At 44.8% G+C, this 26,557-nt stretch overlaps 1 protein-coding gene across 1 annotated transcript in view; it reads right to left on the reverse strand.

The window, feature by feature from the left end:
- SHKBP1 (SH3KBP1 binding protein 1) overlaps positions 1-26,557 on the reverse strand; it is a 306,095-nt gene that overhangs the window by 214,139 nt on the left and 65,399 nt on the right. The window contains exon 3 of the mRNA XM_078660638.1: positions 25,187-25,232. Coding sequence (XP_078516764.1) covers positions 25,187-25,232 — 46 coding nt within the window. The remainder of the gene's footprint in view (positions 1-25,186; positions 25,233-26,557) is intronic.

Below are 26,557 nucleotides of genomic sequence, written 5' to 3' on the forward strand. Positions count from 1 at the left end.
CAGATTGATGCTGTGGTGGCGCTGAGTGATGTTGTGGTGGCGACTAGTGATGCTGTGGCATTCAATGATCCTGTGGTAGCGCATAGTGATGTTGTTGTGCCCCTTAGTGATGCTGTGGTGGTGCTGAGTGATGCTGTGGTGATGCGATAGATAGAGTGAGTGGGATAGATAGATAGAGTGAGGGCGATAGATAGATAGAGGGAGGGCGATAGATAGCTAGACAGATAGATAGAGTGATGGCGATCAGTATCTAAATAAATAGATAGAATGAGGGGGATAGATTGATAGATAGAGTGATGGCGATCAGTATCTAAATAAATAGATAGAATGAGGGGGATAGATTGATAGATAGAGTGAGGGCGATTAGATAGAGTTAGGGCGATAGATAGAGTGAGGGCGATAGATAGATAGAGTGAGGGCGATAGATAGATAGAGTGAGGGCGATAGATAGATAGAGTGAGGGCGATAGATAGATAGAGTGAGGGCGATAGATAGATAGAGTGAGGGCGATAGATAGATAGAGTGAGGGCGATAGATAGATAGAGTTAGGGAGATAGATAGATAGAGTTAGGGCGATAGATAGAGTGAGGGCGATAGATAGATAGAGTGAGGGCGATAGATAGATAGAGTGAGGGCGATAGATAGAGTGAGGGCGATAGATAGAGTGAGGGCGATAGATAGAGTGAGGGCGATAGATAGAGTGAGGGCGATAGATAGATAGAGTGAGGGCGATAGATAGATAAGGTGAGGGCGATAGATAGATAGAGTGAGGGCGATAGATAGATAGAGTGAGGGCGATAGAGTGAGGGCGATAGATAGAGTGAGGGCGATAGATAGAGTGAGGGCGATAGATAGAGTGAGGGTGATAGATAGAGTGAGGGCGATAGATAGAGTGAGGGCGATAGATAGAGTGAGGGCGATAGATAGAGTGAAGGCGATAGATAGAGTGAAGGCGATAGATAGAGTGAAGGCGATAGATAGAGTGAAGGCGATTAGATAGAGTGAGGGCGATAGATAGACAGATAGAGTAAGGGCGATAGATAGACAGATAGTTGTGTGTGGTTGTGTGTGGTTGTGTGTGCGTGGTTGTGTGTGTGTGGTGTGTGTTATGCTTTGTTTTGCTATGTTTTGTTATGCTATGCTATGTTTTGTTGTGTTTGGTATGCTATGCTATGTTTTGCTAGGCTATGATATGTTTTGTTTTGTTATGCTATGTTTTGTTTTGTTATGCTATGTTTTGTTGTGTTTTGTTATGTTATGCTATGTTTTGTTGTGTTTTGTTAAGCTATGCTATGCTTGGTTAGGCTATGCTCTATGCTTGGTTAGGCTATGCTCTATGCTTGGTTAGGCTATGCTCTATGCTTGGTTAGGCTATGCTCTATGCTTGGTTAGGCTATGCTCTATGCTTGGTTAGGCTATGCTCTATGCTTGGTTAGGTTATGCTCTATGCTTGGTTAGGCTATGCTCTATGCTTGGTTAGGTTATGCTCTATGCTTGGTTAGGTTATGCGCTATGCTTGGTTGGGTTAGGTTATGCGCTATGCTTGGTTAGGTTAGGTTATGCTTGGTTAGGTTAGGTTATGCGCTATGCTTGGTTAGGTTAGGTTATGCGCTATGCTTGGTTAGGTTAGGTTATGCGCTATGCTTTGTTAGGTTAGGTTATGCGCTATGCTTGGTTAGGTTAGGTTATGCGCTATGCTTGGTTAGGTTATGTGCTATGCTTGGTTAGGTTAGGTTATGCGCTATGCTTGGTTAGGTTAGGTTATGCGCTATGCTTGGTTAGGTTATGCGCTATGCTTGGTTAGGTTAGGTTATGCGCTATGCTTGGTTAGGTTATGCGCTATGCTTGGTTAGGTTAGGTTATGCGCTATGCTTGGTTAGGTTAGGTTATGCGCTATGCGCTATGTTATGCGCTATGTTATGCGCTATGCGCTATGTTATGCGCTATGCGCTATGTTGCGCTATGTTATGCGGTACGTTATGCGCTATGCGCTATGTTATGCGCTATGCGCTATGTTGCGCTATGTTATGCGCTATCTTATGCGATATGCGCTATGTTATGCGCTATGAGCAATATGTTATGCGCTATGCGTTATGTTATGCGCTATGTTATGCGCTATGCGTTATGTTATGCGCTATGTTATGCGCTATGCTATGCGCTATGCTATGCGCTATGTTATGCGCTATGCTATGCGCTATGCTATGCGCTATGTTATGCGCTATGCGCTATGTTATGCGCTATGTTATGCGCTATGCGCTATGTTATGCGCTATACGCTATGTTATGCGCTATGTTATGCGCTATGCGCTATGTTATGCGCTATGCGCTATGCTATGCGCTATGTTGCGCTATGCTATGCGCTATGCGCTATGTTATGCGCTATGTTATGCGCCATGTTATGCGCTATGTTATGCGCTATGCGCTATGCTATGCGCTATGTTATGCGCTATGTTATGCGCTATGCGCTATGTTATGCGATATGCGCTATGTTATGCGATATGCGCTATGTTATGCGATATGCGCTATGTTATGCGCTATGTTATGCGCTATGCTATGCGCTATGTTATGCGCTATGCTATGCGCTATGTTATGCGCTATGTTATGCGCTATGTTATGTGCTATGCGCTATGTTATGCGCTATACGCTATGCTATGCGCTATGCTATGCGCTATGCTATGCGCTATGTTATGCGCTATGTTATGCGCCATGTTATGCGCTATGTTATGCGCTATGCGCTATGTTATGCGCTATGCGCTATGCGCTATGTTATGCGCTATGTTATGCGGTATGTTATGCGCTATTCGCTATGTTATGCGATATGCGCTATGTTATGCGATATGCGCTATGTTATGCGATATGCGCTATGTTATGAGATATGCGCTATGTTATGCGCTATGTTATGCGCTATGTTATGCGCTATGCGCTATGCTATGCGCTATGTTATGCGCTATGTTATGCGCTATGTTATGCGCTATGCTATGCGCTATGCTATGCTATGCGCCATGTTATGCGCCATGTTATGCGCTATGTTATGCGCTATGCTATGCGCTATGCTATGCGCTATGCTATGCGCTATGTTATGCGCTATGCGCTATGTTATGCGCTATACGCTATGTTATGCGATATGCGCTATGCGCTATGCGCTATGTTATGCACTATGCGCTATGTTATGCGCTATGCTATGCGCTATGTTATGCGCTATGTGCTATGTTATGCGCTATGTTATGCGCTATGCTACGCGCTATGTTATGCGCTATGCTATGTGCTATGCGCTATGTTATGCGCTATGCGCTATGTTGTGCGCTATGTTATGCGCTATGTTATGCGCTATGTTATGCGCTATGCGCTATGTTATGCGCTATGTTATGCGCTATGTTATGCGCTATGCTATGCGCTATGTTGCGCTATGCTATGCTCTATGTTATGCGCCATGTTATGCGCTATGTTATGCGCTATGTTATGCGCTATGTTATGCGCTATGTTATGCGCTATGTTATGCGCCATGTTATGCGCTATGTTATGCGCTATGTTATGCGCTATGTTATGCGCTAGGTTATGCGCTATGCGCTATGTTATGCGATATGCGCTATGTTATGCGATATGCGCTATGTTATGCGATATGCGCTATGTTATGCGCTATGTTATGCGCTATGTTATGCGCTATGTTATGCGCTATGCTATGCGCTATGTTATGCGCTATGTTATGCGCTATGTTATGTGCTATGCGCTATGTTATGCGCTATATGCTATGTTATGCGCTATGCTATGCGCTATGTTATGCGCTATGCGCTATGTTATGCGCTATGCTATGCTATGCGCCATGTTATGCGCCATGTTATGCGCCATGCTATGCGCTATGCTATGCGCTATGCTATGCGCTATGTTATGCGCTATGCGCTATGTTATGCGCTATACGCTATGTTATGCGATATGCGCTATGCTATGCGCTATGTTATGCGCTATGTTATGCACTATGCGCTATGTTATGCGCTATGCTATGCGCTATGTTATGCGCTATGTGCTATGTTATGCGCTATGCGCTATGTTATGCGCTATGCTACGCGCTATGTTATGCGCTATGCTATGTGCTATGCGCTATGTTATGCGCTATGTTATGCGCTATGTTATGCGCTATGCGCTATGTTATGCGCTATGTTATGCGCTATGTTATGCGCTATGTTATGTGCTATGTTATGCGCTATGTTATGCGCTATGCGCTATGTTATGCGCTATGCGCTATGTTATGCGCTATGCTATGCGCTATGTTATGCGCTATGTTATGCGCTATGCTATGTGCTATGTTATGCGCTATGCGCTATGTTATGCGCTATGTTATGCGCTATGCGCTATGTCATGCGCTATGCGCTATGTTATGCGCTGTTATGCGCTATGTTATGCGCTATGTTGCGCTATGTTATGCGCTATGTTGCGCGCTATGTTATGCTATGTTGCGCTATGTTGCGCTATGTTATGCGCTAATTATATGCGCTATGTTATGCGCTATGTTGCGCTATGTTATGCGCTATGTTGCGCTATGTTATGCTGTGTTTTGCTATCCTATGCTTTGCTGTGTTTTGCTATCCTACGCTTTGCTGTGTTTTGCTATCCTATGCTTTGCTGTGTTTTGCTATCCTATGCTTTGCTGTGTTTTGCTATCCTATGCTTTGCTGTGTTTTGCTATCCTATGCTTTGCTGTGTTTTGCTATCCTATGCTTTGCTGTGTTATGCTTTGCTGTGTTTTGTTATGCTATGTTTTGTTGTTTTACTATGATATGCTATGTTTTGTTTTGCTATCCTATGCTTTGTTTTGCTATGTTTTGTTATGTTCTGCTGTTTTGTTCTGCTGTTTTGTTATGTTATGCTATTCTGTGTTTTGCTATGCTATGCTATTCTATGTTTTGCTATGCTATTTTTTTTAAGTTATGCTATGCTATGCTATGTTTTGCTATGCTATCCTATGCTTTGTTTTGCTATGTTCTGCTGTTTTGTTCTGCTATTTTGTTGTGTTATGTTATGCTATGGTTTGTTTTGTTTTACTATGCTGTGTTTTGTTTTGCTATTCTTTGTTATGTTATGTTTTGTTTTGTTATGCTATTCTATGTTATGCTATGGTTTGTTTTGTTATGCTATTCTATGTTTTGCTGTGTTATGCTATGTTTTGTTATGTTCTGCTGTTTTGTTATGCTATGTTTTGTTATGCTATGTTTTGTTATGCTATGAGTTGTTATGCTATGTTTTGTTATGCTATGTTTTGCTATGCTATGTTTTGTTCTGCTATGTTTTGTTCTGCTATGGTTCATTGTGTTATGTTATGCTATGTTTTGTTGTTTTACTATGATATGCTATGTTTTGCTATGCTATGTTTTGCTATCCTATGCTTTGTTTTGCTATGTTTTGTTATGTTCTGCTGTTTTGTTCTGCTGTTTTGTTGTGTTATGTTATGCTATGCTATGTTTTGTTTTGTTTTGTTTCACTATGCTATGTTTTGTTTTGCTATTCTTTGTTATGTTATGCTATGGTTTGTTTTGTTATGCTATTCTATGTTTTGCTGTGTTATGCTATGTTTTTGTTATGCTATGTTTTGTTATGCTATGTTTTGTTATGCTATGTTTTGTTATGCTATGTTTTGTTATGTTATGCTATGATTTGTTATGCTATGATTTGTTCTGCTATGTTTTGTTGTGTTATGCTATGTTTTGTTGTGTTATGCTATGTTTTGTTGTTTTGCTATGATATGCTTTGCTTTGCTATGATTTGTTTTGTTATGCTATGGTGTTTTGTTGTGTTTTGTTATGCTATGCTTTGTTGTGTTTTGCTATGCTATGTTTTGTTGTGTTTTGCTATCCTATGTTTTGTTGTGTTTTGCTATCCTATGCTTTGTTTTGTTATGCTGTGCTTTTGCTATCCTATGCTTTTGTTTGTTATGCTATGCTATGCTGTGTTTCGTTATGCTATGCTATGTTTTGTTATGTAAATGTAAATGTAGGTGTACTTATATAGCGCAAACCTGTCACCCAAAGGGCATCCTGGCGCTTGCTTAGGGAACCCGTCCTGGTATTCCCCTGTGAGAAACCCCGGCAGGGTGTCCACAAGGTGAAAGCCAGGCATCCCGCCGCGAGGGGCCGTAGTGGAGATTAAGCAAGCTATTGCCCAGAGTTGCAGAGTGTGACCCCGTGATTCGAGTAGGCACCGGAGCGAGAATTGTCGAGTCCGTGGAATTTTTGAGCCCAAGACCCGCCGAGGCGGGGAATCGAACCCTGGTCCGCGGTCGATCTCAGCTTCCGGGTCTGCCGCCTCTAACCACTGAGCCACGCTTCTCCACTGCTATGCTGGTAAGGGTATGTGAGGGTGTGTGTGTGTGAGTGTGTGTGAGGGTGAGTGAGGGGGGTGTGTGAGGGTGAGGGGGTGTGAGGGTGAGAGGGTGTGAGGGTGAGGGGGTGTGAGGGTGAGGGGGTGTGAGGGTGAGGGGGTGTGAGGGGGTGTGAGGGTGAGGGTGTGAGGGTGAGGGTGTGAGGGTGTGTGAGGGTGTGTTAGGGTGAGTGAGGGTGTGTGAGGGGTGTGAGGGTGAGAGTGTGTGAGGGTGAGTGTGTGAGGGTGAGAGTGGGTGAGGGGGTGTGAGGGGTGTGAGGGTGAGGGGTGTGAAGGTGAGGGGTGTGAGGGGGTGTGAGGGTGAGGCAGTGTGAGGGTGAGGCAGTGTGAGGGTGAGGGGGTGTGAGGGTGAGGGGGTGAGTGAGGGTGAGGGGGTGAGTGAGGGTGAGGGGGTGTGAAGGTGAGGGGGTGTGAGGGGGTGTGAGGGTGAGAGGGTGTGTGAGGGTGAGTGAGGGTGTGTGAGGGTATGTGAGGGTGTGTGAGAGTGAGGGGGTGTGAGGGTGAGGAGGTGTGTGAGGGGTCAGGGGTGTGACGGCGAGTGAGGGGGTGAGGGCGTGAGGGTTAGTGAGGGTGAGTGTCTCCAATGCCTTCTTTGAAAATGTTCAGTGCTGCAAATAGAGCATGCCGCCCTAATTATCACAGCATGAGGCCCCAAAGTGATAATTATCACAGCATGCAGAGAGCTGCCCCACGCTGCTGGAGCACTCAACTGCACAGTGTACCGTTTATCTGACAGAATTGTTAAAAAAAACACTGTCCTCTGGTGCTAAAGGGGATTGAGAAAAAGAAGGTTATCTAGTCAGTTGTTGAATTGCACTATGTGTGACCAGAAACCTGGGTTCAAATCCCAGCTCACCTTTATGACTAAATTGTGTTATTTTAGTCAAATCTAATTTACTTGATAGTGACATTTGAGAGCATATTCAAGTAATTCAGCTCAAGATGGATTCTGTGTAAAAACCTCACTTGTATATGCTTCAATAGCCTGTAATGTTCCTCCAGTCACAAAATAATATTGACTAAGACATAATCGACACCCGACAATTCGTACGCTTTGTTCACTCATGGTTTTATCAGGAGGGAGGGTTAATAAATGTTTTAAAGTTCATGTTTAGAAACTTCCAATTCAAATAAATGTCAAAGCAACGTTGTGATCTAATACACGAAATTGGAATACTTCCAAAGTGTTAAACAAACGCTTTTTACATTTTAAAGTCTTTATCATGTCCTTATATTTTGTTTGCTGTGTAAATTGTATCCCAAATATTTTGAAGGTTCTACATGCTCTTAGGTACTTAGGGATGACCCAGACTACTGGTTTGGGATTGGCTCGATTGCAGAGCCATTTTAAGAAATGGCAGAGTGGGCAATTGCCCAGGACCAACATTCCAAGGGGGTCAGCCCCTACCCACCCTCAATGAGCCCTAACAATGGACCATTGCACCAGCAGTTTGCCAGGGTGGGAGGGTGCTGCTTAATCAACCACTTGACAGTGCCTCCTCCGTTTCTGGCCTCTCTGCTCAGACTACTCTCCAGATATGTGATACTTTCCAGTACTCAAGGAGGGCCTATCTGATTTCAGGAATTGTCCCGCCTTGTTCTTCTCTTTCTAATTTATCCGGTTCTTAGCAAATACCTTCTGAATCAATTTCTGCGGATCTCCCATCTGATCTCGACTTCATCCTGATCTTTAATTCTCTCTCTGGTGGTCGGGCTCCCTGTCCCAAGAGAAATATGTAGTCTCCGATGCACACTCTAATGCTGCAGTCGGGCCTTCTTGGTGCTGAGAGACTACAGACAAGTTGGGGGACCTAACATTCTGACATTTGGTGTGAGACGGTCACCCACACCACCTTCTACGCCTCATTTTTTTAGGTTCGATGTCTATTGGAGGGCCAGGTGTGCCAGATATGTTTGTTCAACTTGCCTAAAGTAGCAGATGGTAAAAAATTCGCTTACCTTAATGTTTTCCAATCTGTTTGCCATGTGTATTGAAATGTTTGGAAACATAACCAAAATGTTGCTTTCTCTCCAAGAAAGACTGAGTATAAGTGATGCCCTTGACACCGTGCTCAAGGGTATGAATTTTCTTTGAACAAGGACATAATGCGCCATCTGAATGTAGCATACTTAGAGACAATCTCATACACAGCACAGTGAATAAGTAGCACAATATAAAAAATCGTGAATAAATGCATTGATAAACCACTGGGGTATGGCCGCTCCTCCCTTTGTCCTGAATTTTGTCCAGTATTTTGATCCTTCACCCTGAATTTTGACCCTTAGTCCTGATTTCTTTTTACAGTCCAGTCCTGAATTTTGCCTCTATGCCAGGTGGTCACCCAATTTGTAAGGGCCCAGCAGCTGCATACTATTATGGGGCTGTTCACTTCAATGCATAGGTTTGCATCAATCTATTTCTTAATGTACTGCTCTAAAATGGACATTGGCCATTTTGGCTCTATAAATTAATACTTGCGCGCACACAAGTGTGTGACTGCTAACAGACCAGCAGCAGCCATCCTGGATTTTTTTCACACTTTGTGCAATAGCAAAGCGAACAAGCATTGGCAGAGCCAAACATTCTGCACCTGGTTAATAGAGGCTAAACTAATTGGCTTTGCCAATGCTTGTCTACAAAGTGTGCTAATACTGCTTAAAATAAGCATATGCTAACCCCTAATATTTCATGAAAAAGCACAATTATAAGTTGTGGACAGTCCTGTAAAGATGCCCCACATTAATATATTTCCGCATATGCCAAATAACAAGTCTTTTCCATTTCAAAGTCCACGTCAGTAAACGTGCTAAGAAATTGATCACATCACCCTAATCCTAAAGGGGTATAATTACAATGAGGTCATTTTAAAGTGACTTGCATCACCTACAAAGTCTTACACTTACACCTGCTCAACTATTTAAAAAATAATAATACTCCTAGTCATGGGAGGGAAAAGAAATACTTTAAGTAGTCCACTTTGATCCTGGACATCCCAAAAGTAACAAGCATTGGTATAGCCAATAGGTCTCGCCTTTGGGACCTTATCAGTGTTTAGTTACCCAGCACAATATCCTTGGTGCAACAACATAAACTGTTGCATGGCTCAACACTTATGAGGTCCCAAAGGCGAGACCTATTGGCTATGCCAATGCTTGTTATTTTTAATATACAGTTCTGGAGCACATGAGTTAGAATTGCTTAAAAAGTCTCTGCAATACGGACAATTAAGTAGTTTGTAGAAAAACAACCTTTACTTTCTACTCTCTAAATATTGCGCCACTTTCGATTGTTCAGAAGTTTTAACAAAAAAGTCCTGAGTAGCTGCGTGGTTTATTTAATATGTATTCTTGTAGACAGTTAAACTAACATACACTTTGCAAACATTATTGTAACTTTGACACACACGAGAGTGAAAAGACGTTGCTACTTTCTATATTAAACAGTTTAAAAAAGCTTGAACTAGAAAAATTTGCGCACCAGAGACTCTTACCTGAATATTTACATAGGCATTACTTTTGCAAACCAAATTATTTTCTGCATTTGACTCAGGGGGCACTGATCCATTGAGTCCATAATCGGACACCGGATTTTTCTCTTGAGGAACAGTTTTTTGACACGCCGATGTGGATTTGGAAATAATGGACAGATATCCATCACACAAGCAGTGCAGGCCCTAAGCCAATATAATGTCTTATTACTTACCGGTAATCTTCATTACCCCGATTAGGGTCCTCCCCGTCCCAGTCCTAACAACGTGAGGCAGTCCTGCCTCCACCCAGCCAATCACAACGCCAGTTATTCAAAGGTTACATAAGCCCCTCCCACCTACCGCCATGCCTGTTATCAACAAGACTCCGACACAAACACAGCGGGAGGGCGGGAGGGTACAGGACTGGGACGGGGAGGACCCTAATCGGGGTAATGAAGATTACCGGTAAGTAATAAGACATTACCCCCTCATGGGTCCTCCCCGTCCCAGTCCTAACAACGTGAGGAACTCACAAGCAGAGAACCAACCAAAAAACGCAGGACACCAGCGATCCATGCAGAGTACAAATCAGTAAAGATCAATGAACAGCAACGTCCAAGATGCCAACAGAAAAACAGCCAGCAGAGGCATGTAAAACAACAAGCCAAGAAGGCAGCATAAATACGAGACGGGACAGCGGGTGGCCGCCCAACAAACTCCCGGACAGAAAACTCCAGCCGCCCCAGCCCAGGAAGCAGGCACAGAACGTGTCTAACGACCCAGCACCAGAGATGGAGGAGGCAGACCCAAAGGACCGAAAAGGCAGGCAGACCGCCAGACGCACCCACTGACTAACCTCAGAACCGGAAACCCACAACCCCCAAGCCAGGCCTCCACAGGAGACAAACAGGGCAGGAGAAAACGGAAAAACACCAGGGAACGAAGGTGGGAAAAACCGGAGAGCCCAGCGAACCACCAAGGAAGGGGGAACAAGGGACCCCCCAGCAGGTAAAACAGGAAGAAACACCTCCAGCTGCCAAAGGAAACGGGAAGAACCCACAGGCAAAAAGGCCGGAACAAGCCACAAACCAACCCAATCCGGCAGGAACTCCCAACAGGGAAAAGAAACGGGCAGAGCACCCAAAGCACCAAACACACCCAACCAACGAGCAGAGGTGATGGCCAGCAAAAAAGCCACAGTAACAGACAACCAGAACAAGTCAGCTACCAGCAAGAGCCCAAAAGGGGGCAACATCAGACCCCCCCCAAACAGCAGGCAAAAACCCAAGAAGGTACAATTACAGGAGAGACCGGCCGACGAAGCCGAAAGCCTAGAAGAAACCGACTCACCAAAAGGGGCAAAAACCACCAAGGAGGCTCCAGGACCCCGACAAGCACGAACCGCCGCCCACTGAGAAGACAAAGCGGAAGGGGCAAGGCCCTGTAAAAAAAAAAAAATAGTCCCGAGAAAATCCAACACAGAGGCAGGATCCCCCAGCACAGGAACTACCCAATGGGAAGAACACAAAGAGAAAAAAGAACCCCAAAGACGACCACAGCACCCAAGGGTCGAAGGCCGACGTGACAACGTGATGCCACGAGCCACCACAGAGGAACAGCCCAAAGACGCCAACCACAGCCGCACAAGAGCCAGGCCGTCAGAAGCAAGTGACATCAGGGCAAAAACCAGCTGTGGACCAAAAAGCAGAGCCGGAGACAATGAAGTCCGGCCAAACCCGACCCCCGCCAGCAGCAGCAGGAGCGGAAACAAAGACAGAGAGGCCAATGATACAGACACCTACACACACCCCCTTACATCCCCCGAAAATGCAGGAGGAGAAATAGGAGGGAAGGCACACAGAAAGCCCGAAGGCCAAAGAAATGAGCAGGGGCCAATCAAATCCACACCAAATCGAACTAAACAAAGAAATGTGCCGCCGATGCGAGCACAGAGGGCACAAAACAGAGGACAGGAGGAAACGGCCCAAGCAGCGTCTACGAACGAAAATGCAGACAGACCCGAATACAAACCCAAAGCCCACAGAGGAGACACGGCCCAGAGAGAGCCGCGGGAGCCCGAACTACCAGAGGCATCAGACACACCAATGAGCCATACCGTTGTGGGAACAACACATGGAAGCCAGCAGGAACAGAGACAACCAACTGGTCCCCCCAAGAAGGCCCAAGCAGCAAATAGCCACGGGAAGGCCAGCACGAATCAAAAAACTCGGCGGCCACCAAGGACCCCAACGTGGAGCCCAACCCCAAGGACAGGCGTCCAAGGACAACAAGAGGAGAGAAGGGAGCTGAAAACGCACCCCAAACACCAGGTCGGGAGAGCAAAGCCACCAGGCCAAAGTAGGAACCAGAACAGGGGAGAGAGGAACCAGAGCCATGCAACCTGCACGAAAAAGGACCCAAGGAGCCAATCAGCAGAAACACCAAGGACAGGAGGAACAGGCAAACCCAAGGAACCACAGCCGCGGAGGCAGCCACCACCTCCAGGAACCGCAACCAACCCCAAAGGGCAGAAGGGCGACCCAGCAGGACCCACAAAAGAGCCAACAGGGAAGAGAACAGAGCCGGAGGGCGAAAACAGCCCCATGCAAAGTGACGAACAGGCCCCGAGAAACCGAAGGCCCCGAATAGGAACCAGAAGAAAAATGGCCAGAACCACAACGAACCCCAGAAACCGGAGCAAGGCCACAACGCCACCATCGCCAGAACAGCCACAAGGAGGGTGGAAGCAAAAACCGGACAAAAGCCACATAGGTTAAAGCCAACAGCACCCCCCAGGCGGTCACCCACCCAGGTATGGACCAGACATGACCCTGCATAACAAAGAACAACAGATGCAAGCAGAGCGGAACCGCCAACCAGCAAAAAACCTGCACAGCAGGAGCCAGCACCGCGGAAAAAACCTGGGGAGCAGGAGAGAGGCCGAAAGGCAACCCCCGAAACAGAGAAATGAACCCATCCACAGCAAACCGCAGGAACCGCGGACCAGCCAGACGGATGGAACGTGAAAAACAGACAACACCCAAAACAGGGAGAGGGGAATGACAGACCGCAAGGGGAACAACCGACCAGCGGCACCAAAGGCATAAAGCCCCGGGACACAGACCGTGCAGAAAGGAACCAACGGGCGCCAGGACCAAGAACAAAGAGGAATAGGAACCCTGGCCCCGCTCCGCCACCGGAACCAGCACAACAGCGCCCAGAGACAAAAAGAGACCGACATCCAAAGAAGAAGGCAAAAGCAACACGGTTCAAAGGACAATGGAGCAACCGTGAAAACAGCCCAAAAAGGGGGACAGTCCGGAAAGGAATCCGGAAACCAAGAGCAAAGACCGACAGGACCCACCAGTCGGAAAGCAGACCGGACCAACAAGCCAGGAACAACGGATCCGAGCCCCCAAAACAGAAACAAAAACAGCAACGGAGACGGGGAACCCACTGCCAGATGAACACCAGGAGTGGGACACAGACCCAAAGAAAAAGACGCAACCGCAACCATCAGGTCACAGAGAGCCCCCTCCCAGGGCACAACAATACCCAAAGCCCCGGACGACCAACACCCAGGGGGAGCCGTAGGCGCAACAGAGGCCGGGAACCAAACGGAACACAGCCTCCCCCACCCCCCGACCACGAAAGGACCGAGAGGAAACAGAGCACCACCACACAGACTGTCAGTAGAGGGAGCCAAAAAGCCAAGGAGCCACAGAAAAACAGACAGTGGACCAAGACGCCAGCACCACGTCAGCCGAGGAGAAGAGGCAACCCATCAAGCCAAGACAGGAAGGAAGGCGCGCAAACAGCCAAACTCCACACAACCCATGAGAAGGAACAGTGAAGTACAGGCCGAACAAGAGCCAGCACGCAGCCCAAAAGAAGAAGCAACACATGGAAATGCAGGAAAGTGAGTGACAAAGTCCGCCAGGCGAAACCGCCATCCCAGAAAACGAGGAAAAACCCTGCGCATCTGCCGCAAGCCATGCATCAGACAAGATATCCAACAGGACAACATGGAAGGAAAAGGTCAACCACCACAGAGTAAACAAACCGTGCGGAGAACCCCACAACATCCAGGGCCACATCGTAGGCCCAGGCAGCGCAAACTGGGCAGCCAATACCAACAAGTGTGTAAAAGCACAGATTGAAACTATATCAACCCAGGTAATTGGACAGCATAGGCAGGAAGATCTCGTGAACACCAGTAGCCCTTCACAGTAGCCAGCGCAGCCCTAGAATCTGCAAAAATGTCATCCACCTGCAGAACCAGGAAACTATGCCGCATGGAAACAGCCCAGGCAGGCACAGGTGAAGACGACCCTTCACACATGGTGAGTGAACCCGAGCAATCGAACCAAACAGGAACTCACCACACAATAAAGGAAGTGCCCAGCAACCTCCAAGCAACACTGCCCCCAATCACCAAAACACACAACGTGAGACCGGTGAAAATTACAAGGGCAGCCCTGTAGTCTCCACCCACAGCCCCAGGTCAAAAGACCATGACCGTGGGGGCCGGACGCTGCACTAGAACCACAGCGCCGGAACGACCCGGGGCCAGGACACCACGAAAACTCCCCGCCCCAGCCCAGCACATGAACGGGGAGAGTCCCTGACCCCAGAACAGGAGCGCAGCAGACCGGGGGACCGGAGCGGCTGCGCAGAGAGAAAAACCCACAGGAAACAATGCAGAAGTAAAAAACTGCAAATGAAATAATCCCACGAAATTCAAACAGAAAAATAACGCAGAAGCATAAAACTGCAAATGAAACACTCACGGCACCGACCCGAAGAAAAACAGAAACAGGAACCGGGAGCACCAGCGTTCCGACCGCCGTCGGAGCAGAAAAAAAACAGGCATGGCGGTAGGTGGGAGGGGCTTATGTAACCTTTGAATAACTGGCGTTGTGATTGGCTGGGTGGAGGCAGGACTGCCTCACGTTGTTAGGACTGGGACGGGGAGGACCCATGAAGGGGTAATGAACTCTGCATATTGTGGGGCCTTATGTGGTGCGCAGCACTGCCTATCGGCCACATAATGAATAGTACGTTTCTGGGCACCTTGCTCTAGGACGTTAATCGGCCCTACCCCCTGCCGTGTGGCGATGACAGTGCAAGTTCGAAAATACTGCGGAAAAGCTTAAAGAGCCTGTCAAAGTGATATAAATATAGTGCAGCCCCTCTCAGCCTATCAGAACTGCAGCGTCTAGGACAAAAGGTCACGCAGAGGTCAGGGACGGCACGTGGGGTAGCCGTGTCACTTGCTTAGACTGTTTTGGTGCACTTAAAAGTCGTGTGCACTAGTCGTGCATCATTTAAGTAGAGCAACACACAAGGCACTGGAGATCGAGGTTTTCAATTTTTGACTGAAGTTACTTGTAGTGAAATTAGACATATTTTTGTAAATGTGCAAAATTATTTTTCTCTGTAATAATTTTTCATTGCAAACAAAAAAAAAATCAAGCTGGCAGGTGGCTAATTCAAGGAGAAATATCTCGTTTGAGGATAGACCATCTATCGGGGCATTACTACAGGGAACTGTTTTCTCCACAAAATCAAACTTCGTCCCACATTTCATATTACAGGAAATTGAAATAAAATCCACACGTTTCACGTAAGGTGAAATCCAGGAATCATAGAGGATTATGCTAGTGTAATAAAAAATTCACAAGGGCTTACCCTTTTTGCTCTAATGCAACTATACAAACACAACAAATCACAACCTAAACAGCAGGGCACTGGAAAGTACGGTGAATTATGGCGAAAAGTAAACACTGAAAGCAGCATAATAAGCGAGGACTGTTTCTGAGACTGAGAGGCTTATGGACTGTGTCATACTCCCAATAAAACATTGATGAGACATATGTGGGCTTCTTTTGCCTTCAGACAAAACGCTAATAAATAACATTTGGGTAATACAATGAATGCGGGTGTGGGTGGTGGGCTGAAATGCAGAGCAAAGGAAAGCGAGAAACAGGAATGAAGGAATAATGAAAATATGGGATAACACAGAAAGAGGAAAAAATAGAAAAAGTGTACATGAGAGGGAAAGGTAAGAGGAAAAGGAGGATTAGTAAAACAAGCATGCGCGCCTCGCGCTGAAAGTTAAAAACACAAGGAGGCACGTCTGGCCAGTGGTGTGTTAACGAGCCATGATGAGGGAGGAAAGCCAGATGGCGCCTGTGCTCTTAACCATGTGCGTAACCGCATGCTTTAAGCCACACAAAAAGCGCTTGGTCGGCTTTTTGAAGCCCACTTACTAAAAGTCTCGCAAGAGCAGCACATGCACTAGCTCAGGTGAGACCTAAAAAACCCAAAAAGGTCAACCAAACCTCCCCCTGTCTTGCAACACCCTGCCTGAAGATCTCTCACTTAATGCCCACCCTTGCTCAATAGACTCTATCTTTACCACCAAAACCATCCAAAAAGGTCTTACATCTTAGCTAATGATTATATATTTTTTAGTGTTCTTCTGTCAGTTGCAAAGCACTAGTTTCATTTCCTGTTACATGTGAAGTGCTTCTCCAGACATGTGGCTAGGTAAGTGCTATACACATACCAGTAATAATATACATTCTGTTGTGTTTTAATATCCATGAGGCTAGCTTGACAATAGTCATAGTATAAATAACTAACACTCTAAGAATTCATGAATCAAGGCACAAATCTTGACTAATTTGAGACCTCAATTAAAATGGTCCCTGAAAATGAGCATAACCAATAGGTTCTGGCACACTTGAAGCTGCCCAGTATGGGACAATGACATCTCAAAGAGATTAGAACCATCAATGGAATAAAAATCATTGTGATTAATAATTCACTTTACTCACAACTTTAAAAAGTGGTAAGTGAAAAGGCGACTTGTGGACGTCCAGGAGTGTAGTTTTAACATTTTCTCTTTTCTACAGTTGAATATCTATTTATCTATCTATCTATCTATATATATCTATATAGTTATACTTTGAGTACGACGGTGGAACCCAAGGGGAAAAACGCACCTCTCCTGATATCCCCAAATGTGTCAAATGGAAGAAAGTAAATGCCATGTACCTGGCATTGTGCACACTTCATAAGCACCCACTGCCAAGGTGGGGTCCCAATGGGACTATACAATTCAAAAACAATGAGAAGGTGCACCATACTACAAGTATATTTAAAGTAGTCAAACGATTCAGATTGATATTCAAGCATATGTTCAATATTCTTCTTTTATTCATGTAAAAAATGATATGTACAGCAGAGAAACAGCCAACGCGTTTCATCCTAAACAATGGACTTCTTTGGGGTAAGCTAAAATTTCAGGTGTATAATGATGGTCTAGTAAAACCGCCAATCCAATAATGAGCACTATGCGCTATCTCAGTGCTTCTTAGCAACTACGTTCCTATTGCCATACGCAGTCAATGTGCGTCATGTAAGTCGTAATCCAATACATTCTGAGCTGACCCGTTAAATAAAGTGTAGACAGAACTGGATGATTCAAGATGAGTCCACTACCGGGTCCTATAGGCGAGGTGAGCCAAGGGTGGATAAACCCAAGTGGTGGGCACCAGAATGTGATTTACACATAGCATAACTGGTATTTGGTAGTTATGTCACACATGTAGGCTTGTGCATTGCAAGCTACAGTCATTCGTGTTTTTGATCATCTTCAATTGAACGTACAGTTCACAAAATACCATCTAGTTAACATAGCAGCCTTCATTAGTCTTGTTTTGTGGCCTGCGCGACCTCTAGTTCTATGACCCCTCTGAGCCTCCTCAAAACCTGGATGGACACATATTTCCCCAAACTAATAAGTGAGAAAAAGAATGGGTGGATGGTAGTGAACATATACGGAAGAGTGAAATCTGCCCTCTATGGTGGTCAGTGTATTTTCCATAATAGGTAATGAGGCGGGAAATCGCTCATCTTCTTGTATTTGTGCAGGTCATGGACACACTCAACATAAAATGCCTTGGCAACATTCCCTTCACTTGTTTTGTTTTCATAGCATTGCTTCAGCACCAGAGTCCTCAGAAGGGGCTTACCCCATCTGAGAGTGGTCATTCACAAAGCTTACCATAAAAAGCAAGGGCCTCATCTGTGAGGACTAGTTCACGTAACACAAAGCCCAGTCCATGTGCCACACAGAAGGGCACGACTACCTTATTGGAAGTGGGGTTACCTAGCCAGATAACAAGGAGAGCACAGAGCCCAGAAATAAGAGGTCGGTGCAAAGGAGACGTTCCATTCCTACCTGGTTCCACACAGCTTAAAGTTCTACGGGTGCTGGAATATGTATTTTATCTTTACTACTTAACTTAGCTTGGACCTAGTCCGGATACATTGTAGCATTTTACAAAATGGCAAAGTTCGAAGGATTTAAATGAGAGAGAGGAAATATATAACAAAATAATAAAAACTAATAGCCAGAAACAATTTCGAAGATCAGCTAAAGCAAAATACTTTTGATAATCTAGTTTCAAAGCAGCTTCTAGAAGTCCTGCGTTAAAAACAAGAGTCGGAGGTCGGGTGACGTACCTATGGCCAAACTGAAAGAGAAGACTGACTTCAAATCTTGGCCTTTTGGTATGGTCTATCTGAAGTATCAAAGTCTGAGCAGTGTTTAAGAAACTCTAGGCAAGATAGTTAGTGTTTGGAACTCCAATTTTACATGCAACTCCATACACACAGGGGTGTACAGAGAAGGCTCCCTTTGAACTTGGTTCAATCAGGAAGGGAGAGGGTAAGGCTATTGCAAGAGTGGGAAATTATGATTCAATTCTCTTGATCACGCCTGCAGCACATAAAGGGTACAAAGAGGCCAGATGGAATCCCACAAATAGACTGTTACTTGCATCAACATGAGACAAAACATAAGATATCCCAGAGATGTAAAAATAAATCAGGGTAGGCACATACTGATGGAGGGACATGCAGCAATTATCAGCAGATCTTGCAGTGGTTGTGCACATGATAAATACTATGACCCACTGAGTTGCGAACCCATGCGCACAACAACGTGCAGTGGGGCGATAGTCATTGTGACCATGGAAATAGTCATCCCCACAAATGAGGACTTGTTGAAAAATAAGCTGTGAAAAAACAGGGGCTGCCCTTTTGTAAGCCACCTGGAACTAGGGGCAATTCACACACAGAGAACAATGGTCCCATGCAAGAGCCACACAGAGAACAATGGTCCCATGCAAGACACGCTATCTCCTGAATTCGGGAGCTCAACTCCCGGCAAGCAGGAGCTTTCAGAGGCTCTCTCCTCAGACACTGCTTTAGTGCACTGTGGCTGGATTTTTCATGCCCAGTTGTTTTCCTATGGGACCATGTACCTCTCACTTTCTTCTGGGAGTTCATTTCACATAATTCAGATTCATTACTACTAGGGCCCACTACCAGTCCTATTATGACGACAACTTTCTGAACTTCAATTGTGGCGAGTCGGCATGATTAATGGTCTGGTGCTCATCTAATCACCTACAGTCCTGATGATGGCCCATCAATCACCTATAGTTGAAATGTACGGCAATTGGAGCTTTATCGACACCTAAGGAACCAGTGACACAAAATACCCCGTACTGACATTGTCACTTTGAATAAACGTATGTGTCTTCATTGTTATGTTTTTATACTCACTGCAAACGTCACTATATTTTTCACCTTGTGAACACCTTTGAGGACCGAGCACCTTGCTGAAGCAGTAAATTACTTCATATAACTGCAAGGAGTGTGTTCTTTTCTGTGTAATTTGTTTTTGCTTCTGATATAGAACAATTTTCGAAATATGGATTGGTTGCCATTGTTGATATTTTGTTTCTTTTACCGCATAGTACCATTGTACTCTTTATTTGTTGAAACAGAAAGTATTAAAACCCCTCAGCACTCCTCTGGCCACCCGCATACCCAATGAGCATAAACAAGAGAGTTGTATTATCCTGTAGCAGAATGAAACAAAGATGCTGAAAGTCACTGCTACTATCAAGAGCACCAACCATAACAACACAACACGAATCATGCCCCCTCTGTGTTATAATAGAGCCACAAATTACTGTAATGCTGTAAGAGGATTGTGAGCAGAGAGCTTAAGAGGGTGGGACACCACAACAGCGTCCCAATTAGGGTGAATAAACATGTCAAGTTTTTTTAAGAGGTGAAATTTGGCTGTACTTAAGGAAATGAGCAACATGCCTTGCTTCAAGGAAGCATTCAGAATAAACAGGATACAAAAGGGAGAAGTACTAGCTAGCATAGTCTTTCAAATTGTGCAAAGTACCTCAATGTACCTTGGACCACACAACAGTAACAACTTGTGTGAGAAACAGAATCGACAGTGAAAAAAAAGCAAACGAGAACTAAATATAGTGTCAGAGGTTAGAATAGTTTCAGCATTTTCCGTTTTTTTCAACTGTTTCTAAAAATGAGCAATTTGTAGAGAATGCCGATGTACGTGATGTGGCAAATGAAAGAGTTTTTACCAGTGGAAAATAAATAAATAAATAAATAAGAAAGGAAGTATTATTAAAAACTGTTTGAATAATTTTCTGTAAGTTAAATTTCACCTGCAAGGAATAAGCAGAGAGCATTTTTTTCCCCAGTAAGAAAAAGACACACTTTTTTGTTTCCATAGTTTTTCAGTGTGATCTATCGAGCACCTGTGGTGTGTAACCTTGTGAAAATACTATTATACATTTTGTTTTAAATCTTAGCGTTTGCCAAGTAGAGCAGAGTAAGCTCATTCGTGGAAGTAGAGACCCTCAGAAGGAAAGAGGAAAAAAGGCATAAAAGTTATTATGGAGGAGTCAAAAGATCCCTGAAGAAGCATGAAGTCTGGGTCTTGCTATAAGGAGAAATAGATGACCTAGATATATCAAGGAAGATGTATACGTTTTGGCTTGCGCGAGTGACGAAAAAAGGCTACTGTCATTAATGTAAGTCGGCACACAATTAATTTACCAGCATAATAATGCCATGAATATAGAGATCGAGGGGGCTGGGATGGACAATGCACAACCCAATACACAGTGGTTAGTAAGTAGCAGGTGGATTTTCTCACTCGCTAAAATGCATAACTGGGGAGGGTCATGGCTAGTTCAGGGGGGCGGGGGGGAGTGGTATTGGAGAAAAAATTCCCCAGGTGCAATGTTTGTGTCCTTGAAAGTAACTATTGAAAGTACTAATGTCAAATCTACTGTATACAAGGCTCAGCTACTGGAGGGACTACTAAGCCTATTGACAAATGAAAAGCCATCATTTCCAAAGGACAGTGACATGAGCCAATTAAACAGATGAGCAGAAAGTGGGCAGAGCTTCATGCCCATATCCTGAATACAGCATGTCTCAAACAAAACAGTGCAAGCGCTGATTAGGCGAGACCTAAAAAGAGCCAGATGGCAACCCTACTCTGGACATGGGTCTGAGGAAAAAATTCTACCTCGAAACAAGGCTGAGGCACTGTCTGGCAAGGACCAAAACCGAATCCCACCTTGTACTCTAACCCGCATCTTGGTTAGGACCCCTTGCTGGACCAAAGAAAATGCCTTTGCCTCAATAAAGTGCAGAACATCCCAAAGATATCATTATGCTACCTAACCTCAGTGGGGCCAGCATATGCAAAGGGCCTCTGTTAGTCATGACACTGCCATAATAAAACAAACTAAGGCTCACAATTACATACAGACGGAGGGGGTGTAGCCAAAAAAAAAAAAAAAGAATAAGCCTGCTTTTGCAAGAGCAACATGTCAGAGAGATCAAAACAAGGAAAGGATGCACCTATCAAACCAGTAAATCCAGAAGACCAAAAAATATACAAACAAAAAGAACAGCCATATAGGCAATTGCCATGGACCAGAGTAATGAACCGGACAGAAAACAGGAACCAAACCCAGCCCGATGGGTCTGGTTAACGGGGAAGAGAAAACATGTGAGGTAGCCATTATAAAGAAAACAATTACTGAGCAAGCAGAAAAGAAAACCCAAGCAAACTATACCGGTTGAAAGAAAGAATGAAGTGTACTAGAAGATGCAGCCTTGCTCGGAGAAATGCCTCCTCTTTGGCACAATAAAAAAATGTGTTCTGGTACTCCCATATACAGAGGGGTAGCCAATATGTCATTCATCACCATAGAGGCAAACACATTACCCCAGGTTGTTTTCAATTGGTCCTAGGCACCATGTTTGTAGGTTTGTTCGAAGAACCTCTCACTCCCAGGAGGCAGAGCCATCATTACCATAAGTGGAAAACAAAAACACAGAAGAATAACAGGTCCAGGTGCCATCCCAACTCCAGCCCATAATTAACCCCAGTTCTGACTAGGCTACCTCTGAAAACGAGTTAATGGAAGAATGAGTCCTGGCGCTACATTCATCAAGGATACAGATGCAAGAGACATGATACATCCCATCATGCATTCTGGAAGTTTGAACCCTCCTGATGGAAGCGAAATAACTTAAGGCACACGACAAAGCCCTATCATAAATAAGAGGTGCTATATGCACGCTGAAGGTGAAGGAATGAAATGGGGGAAGAGAAGTCCCCACACAAACAGAAAACTAACATACGTGGAGGGAAAATCATTCTAAGGTGTGGCAAGCATGCCACCACTATCCAGTGCTTGAGGCACAGCAACAACAGCACCCATCAATGAGGATGCACTGCCAAAGCCAACATAAACTGTGTGATGACATGAAGTGCTAAAATCACGTACCATACCGTTGACAGGACATTCACACATAAGAATCCAAGCCCCAAGATTGGGCAGTGGTGCGTCTTTGTGTAATTTAATCTAAGGCCAGGTAAGCCTTCTTATCAAGGAAGTGGGAACAATTAAGGATGTATCCATCAGGTTTGACAGGACATATCCACGGACACCAGAAGAGCTGAGCTAAGCGTTTCTACAAAAGATCACAGAGAAGCCCATAGACATGGCCACCAAATTCATGGTGTTCCAGACTGGACCTATGAATTTGCTTGATGCCCCAAAATCCATCACCAATCACTTTACTCAAACATCCCATCACATGATCCGGCAGAAGGGGAACCAGCATATGCACAATCTCTCAAACAGCAGGGAAGAGTAGGATGGCACTAGGCATACAGCGCTGCATGAACGTACAGCCTGGCTCCCCAATAAGATCAATGTGTTACCCATGAATTGTGATGCCTATGGATGGAGAGCAGAAACCGATACAAATTCTGGAGCAACAAGGAGCCCAAAGTGTTAGACCTCCACAAGAAGGATGAAAGGATAGCTAATTTAGGTTGTCTGGCACAATGGCAGTGGACAGCCTGGATGGAGTCTGAATTAGCCCACAAGAACATATTATGCTATTGGTGGCCTCATTTTGTTTAAATTAAAATGTCTTTATTCGTTTTTTGTAATTAAACAAAGGATATTTCATATGCAGGTACACATATCGTATGTGAGGTACACAAATATTTCAATATCATTAAAGTCAGCATTTAGTGTATTTCAATAGTTGTAGCGCATCTCAGACTGTTGGGGTGGTAACATCGCGTCCATTGCTTAAGATAGCGCATACAACGACTAAGTATGATTGCCTGTAGTGTTGATCTTACCATTCAGTGCTGCATATGCGAGACGGGTGGGGTCGGAAGGGGTGGAAGGGGAGACTAATGTGGTATTAACTGTGTGAACTTGCCCAACAAATAACCCTGATTATTCCAACCTCTGCCAGCTACCCGCTGCCCCGACGCTGCCGATAAATGCCCCACCCATGTGGATAGTTCACTGGGTCCTGCGTGAGGGGAATTGGGGTGTGGGAGCACAAGTTTGTGCACTGTTGTCATTGGAGGCCTCATTACAAGGTAACAAAGGTTCTGTTGAAGAGGAACAGGGATGGAGGATCTTACTCAATATGTTTATCATTACCTCTGCAACCAGCAAAGGACATTCAGGTACTTCAGCCACCTTGCATAGGACAACCTTGAAAGAAAGAATGTCTTCAAAAGGGACAAAAGGGACAACAGAGGCCAATTTCATTAGGAATCTTTTAGTCACTGGCGTTTTGAAGACCCGAAAAGATGGAAGATGTCAACCTCACTACTGCCCTTCGTAACATCAAAGCCCTCGATTGAAGCTTGTACAAAGCTCACCAAGAAACCCAATGTTGGCTTTCCTTGTGTGTTCCACTGTATGCAAAAGTCGATATTGATATTGGCACTACCATGGGTAGCAAAAGGTACTGCTATGGTCGCAATGGAAACCGAAGCATCAGTGGGGTTCATGACCTGCGGAGGCACGGTGAAAGATCCTGCAGGCATGAAGTTGCGGTTCCCATTGGGAACTGGGCCCATCGCCCAAAGGATTTGACCACAACCAAGAGCAATGTTCAGAGGAAAAACAATCCTTTGTTCAAAACTTCTGAAATTTCTACAGGTAGACTTAACTGGTGAGCAAGCCTTCTCTCTGTACCCATATCAAATACATGAGCCGTAGTCTTGAGACATAAAAGAAGTCCACCCCCTCCTCTCCTGGCGCAACCCCGCTGCATCCACGATAGCCGCCGAATACCTGCCCCAAGGAAATGCATTATGGGGGTCCAAAAAGGGTACTTAAGAAAAACAGGAATGACTGTTAAGATCCTGACTTTTACTTAAGTGGCACTGTCTCAAAAGCCACTACAAAATATATTCGGAAAGTAAAATTCCGGAGTACAGTATTACCAGAACCACGAGGGGCGCCTAAATAAAATAAACCTGACATTCGAACGTCAGACGAGTGAGCCACATATCGATCTGTGATGTCACATCCAGAGAGGCGCCATGCCTCCACTTTATGGTGCAGGAGGTCTTTTTAAATTGTTCAGGTTCCAGAATGGTACTTGGGGGAGATTCAAGAGGTGAGAAATCTGCAGGCAGAATTATTCATTAGAAAAAAAAGCAAATTATGCAGCATGATGCAATACATTTGCTGGCAGAATTATTTCAGTATTTTGGCGTTTTAGCCTATTAATACTGTATGGGCAAATAATTGGTTCCACATCACTTGCAGCAGTTTAACACCTGATTTCAGTAATCAGCCAATAAGAAGTGTTAATCTTTATAAAGAGTACTTTATTCAGTATCTGTTGATCAATTTGTCATAGAAACAAAACATTTTTGTACATATCTGCAAATTTATGTAGCCGAAGGATTATGTGGCAAGGGCAATACATCCATATTTATGCGGGGAAAAATGGGGCAGCCACATAATTTCAGTGTAAATCAGGTGAGCCTTTTAATAATGCACATAGATGATCAACCAGAGGCATAACAATTCCATTATAACTGAATACATAAATTAAAACAACTAATAAACAAAAACAAAAACATATTTAACTTACAGCTCCCGTTTCATCTTTCAGGGTAGAGATACGGCCACTCAAGAGGCTGCAAAAAACAAAGCAGAATGGACATTGTAAAGAGTAAAACAAGTTTATGAAACAGTAGCAACCAATGATGGATAGTGGGTAACTATCAAGTGTCCACATCCGTGTACTATTCAGACAGCACAGCTAACCAACCTCCCTATGCCAAACACCTCAATAAGGATAACATTTAGGCCCCAAACCATCTAGTCACACCAAAACCCAACTCTGAATGGAGTCCCCTGGGGAGAATGCCCACTGCACAAGTAAAAGCAAGGAGGCAGAGGTCTGTGCTTAGAGTCTAGTAATTGATTTATGCTGCGCCCTACACATACTCAGTGACATTGCAGAACAACCTGAATAGCAACAGGAGAGATTTCACATACAATTTATGCAGAGGCTACACCCTTGATGGTATCAGACACCACTTTTCACACACCCTGCTGAAAATCAATATTGAACGACGCCTCCAACACACTCCCCAGAATCATGCTCAAGGGCTCTCACGTGTATTGCGATAGAACCAAAATGGTGGTCATAACCACAGAGACAGAGCAAGAAGCAGGAGGGGCCATCATATATGGAGCTTCTATGTCAAGGAAGGGTTGACCCCTGATTAAATGGCATATATTTTTGCCCGTCATAGTTCACCACAACAGTTTACACCGGCATTTAGAGCAAATGAAAGTTTCACTTTTTTACATCCCCTTTTACTTATATGTATGTATATGGTATTTCTAGAGCACAAACCTAGCCAAAAAGTAAAGGAGAGCTGTATATTGTCAAAACCAGTCATGGAAAGGGAAACTGAGTTGTGGACCGTTAATGCTCTGTGATGTAGAGTTCTTTAAAGAACTGAGTCTTCAACTCTTTCCAAAATTGAAACAGCACTGGGCTGATCCTGATGGAGATGTTGATCCAGGTCCTAGGTGCATAGACAGAAAAGGCCTGCTTGCTCGCTTGTTCTTTCTTGTTTTGGTTTATAGTCTGATGGTGTCCGGGCTGTGGGTGTGCCGAGAACCACCAGACATCGTGAGCTTGTCTGCACAATAAGTAGGGAAGATAGCCGTGATAGCTTTGTAAATGAGGTTCTTGGTTTTGAAGATGGTGTGGGCTGGCAATGGGAGCCAATGGAGATCCTTCAGGATGGGAGTGATGTGAACATATTTCTTCAGGCCCTGGATGAAACAGGCTGTGACTTGTAGGATGCTCCACATGGGTGCCAGTGTGGAATCTGGGAGGTCATGGAGTAGAGTAATATCTTCATCCAGACGCAAGAGTATGAGGGCTTAAACAGCAGATCTGAAGTCAGTTTCTGGGTGAAACCATTGACTTTATTTAGAAGAG

Source organism: Lissotriton helveticus, chromosome 9 (genome assembly GCF_964261635.1).
Source record: "Lissotriton helveticus chromosome 9, aLisHel1.1, whole genome shotgun sequence".
NCBI classification, from domain to species: Eukaryota; Metazoa; Chordata; class Amphibia; order Caudata; family Salamandridae; genus Lissotriton; species Lissotriton helveticus.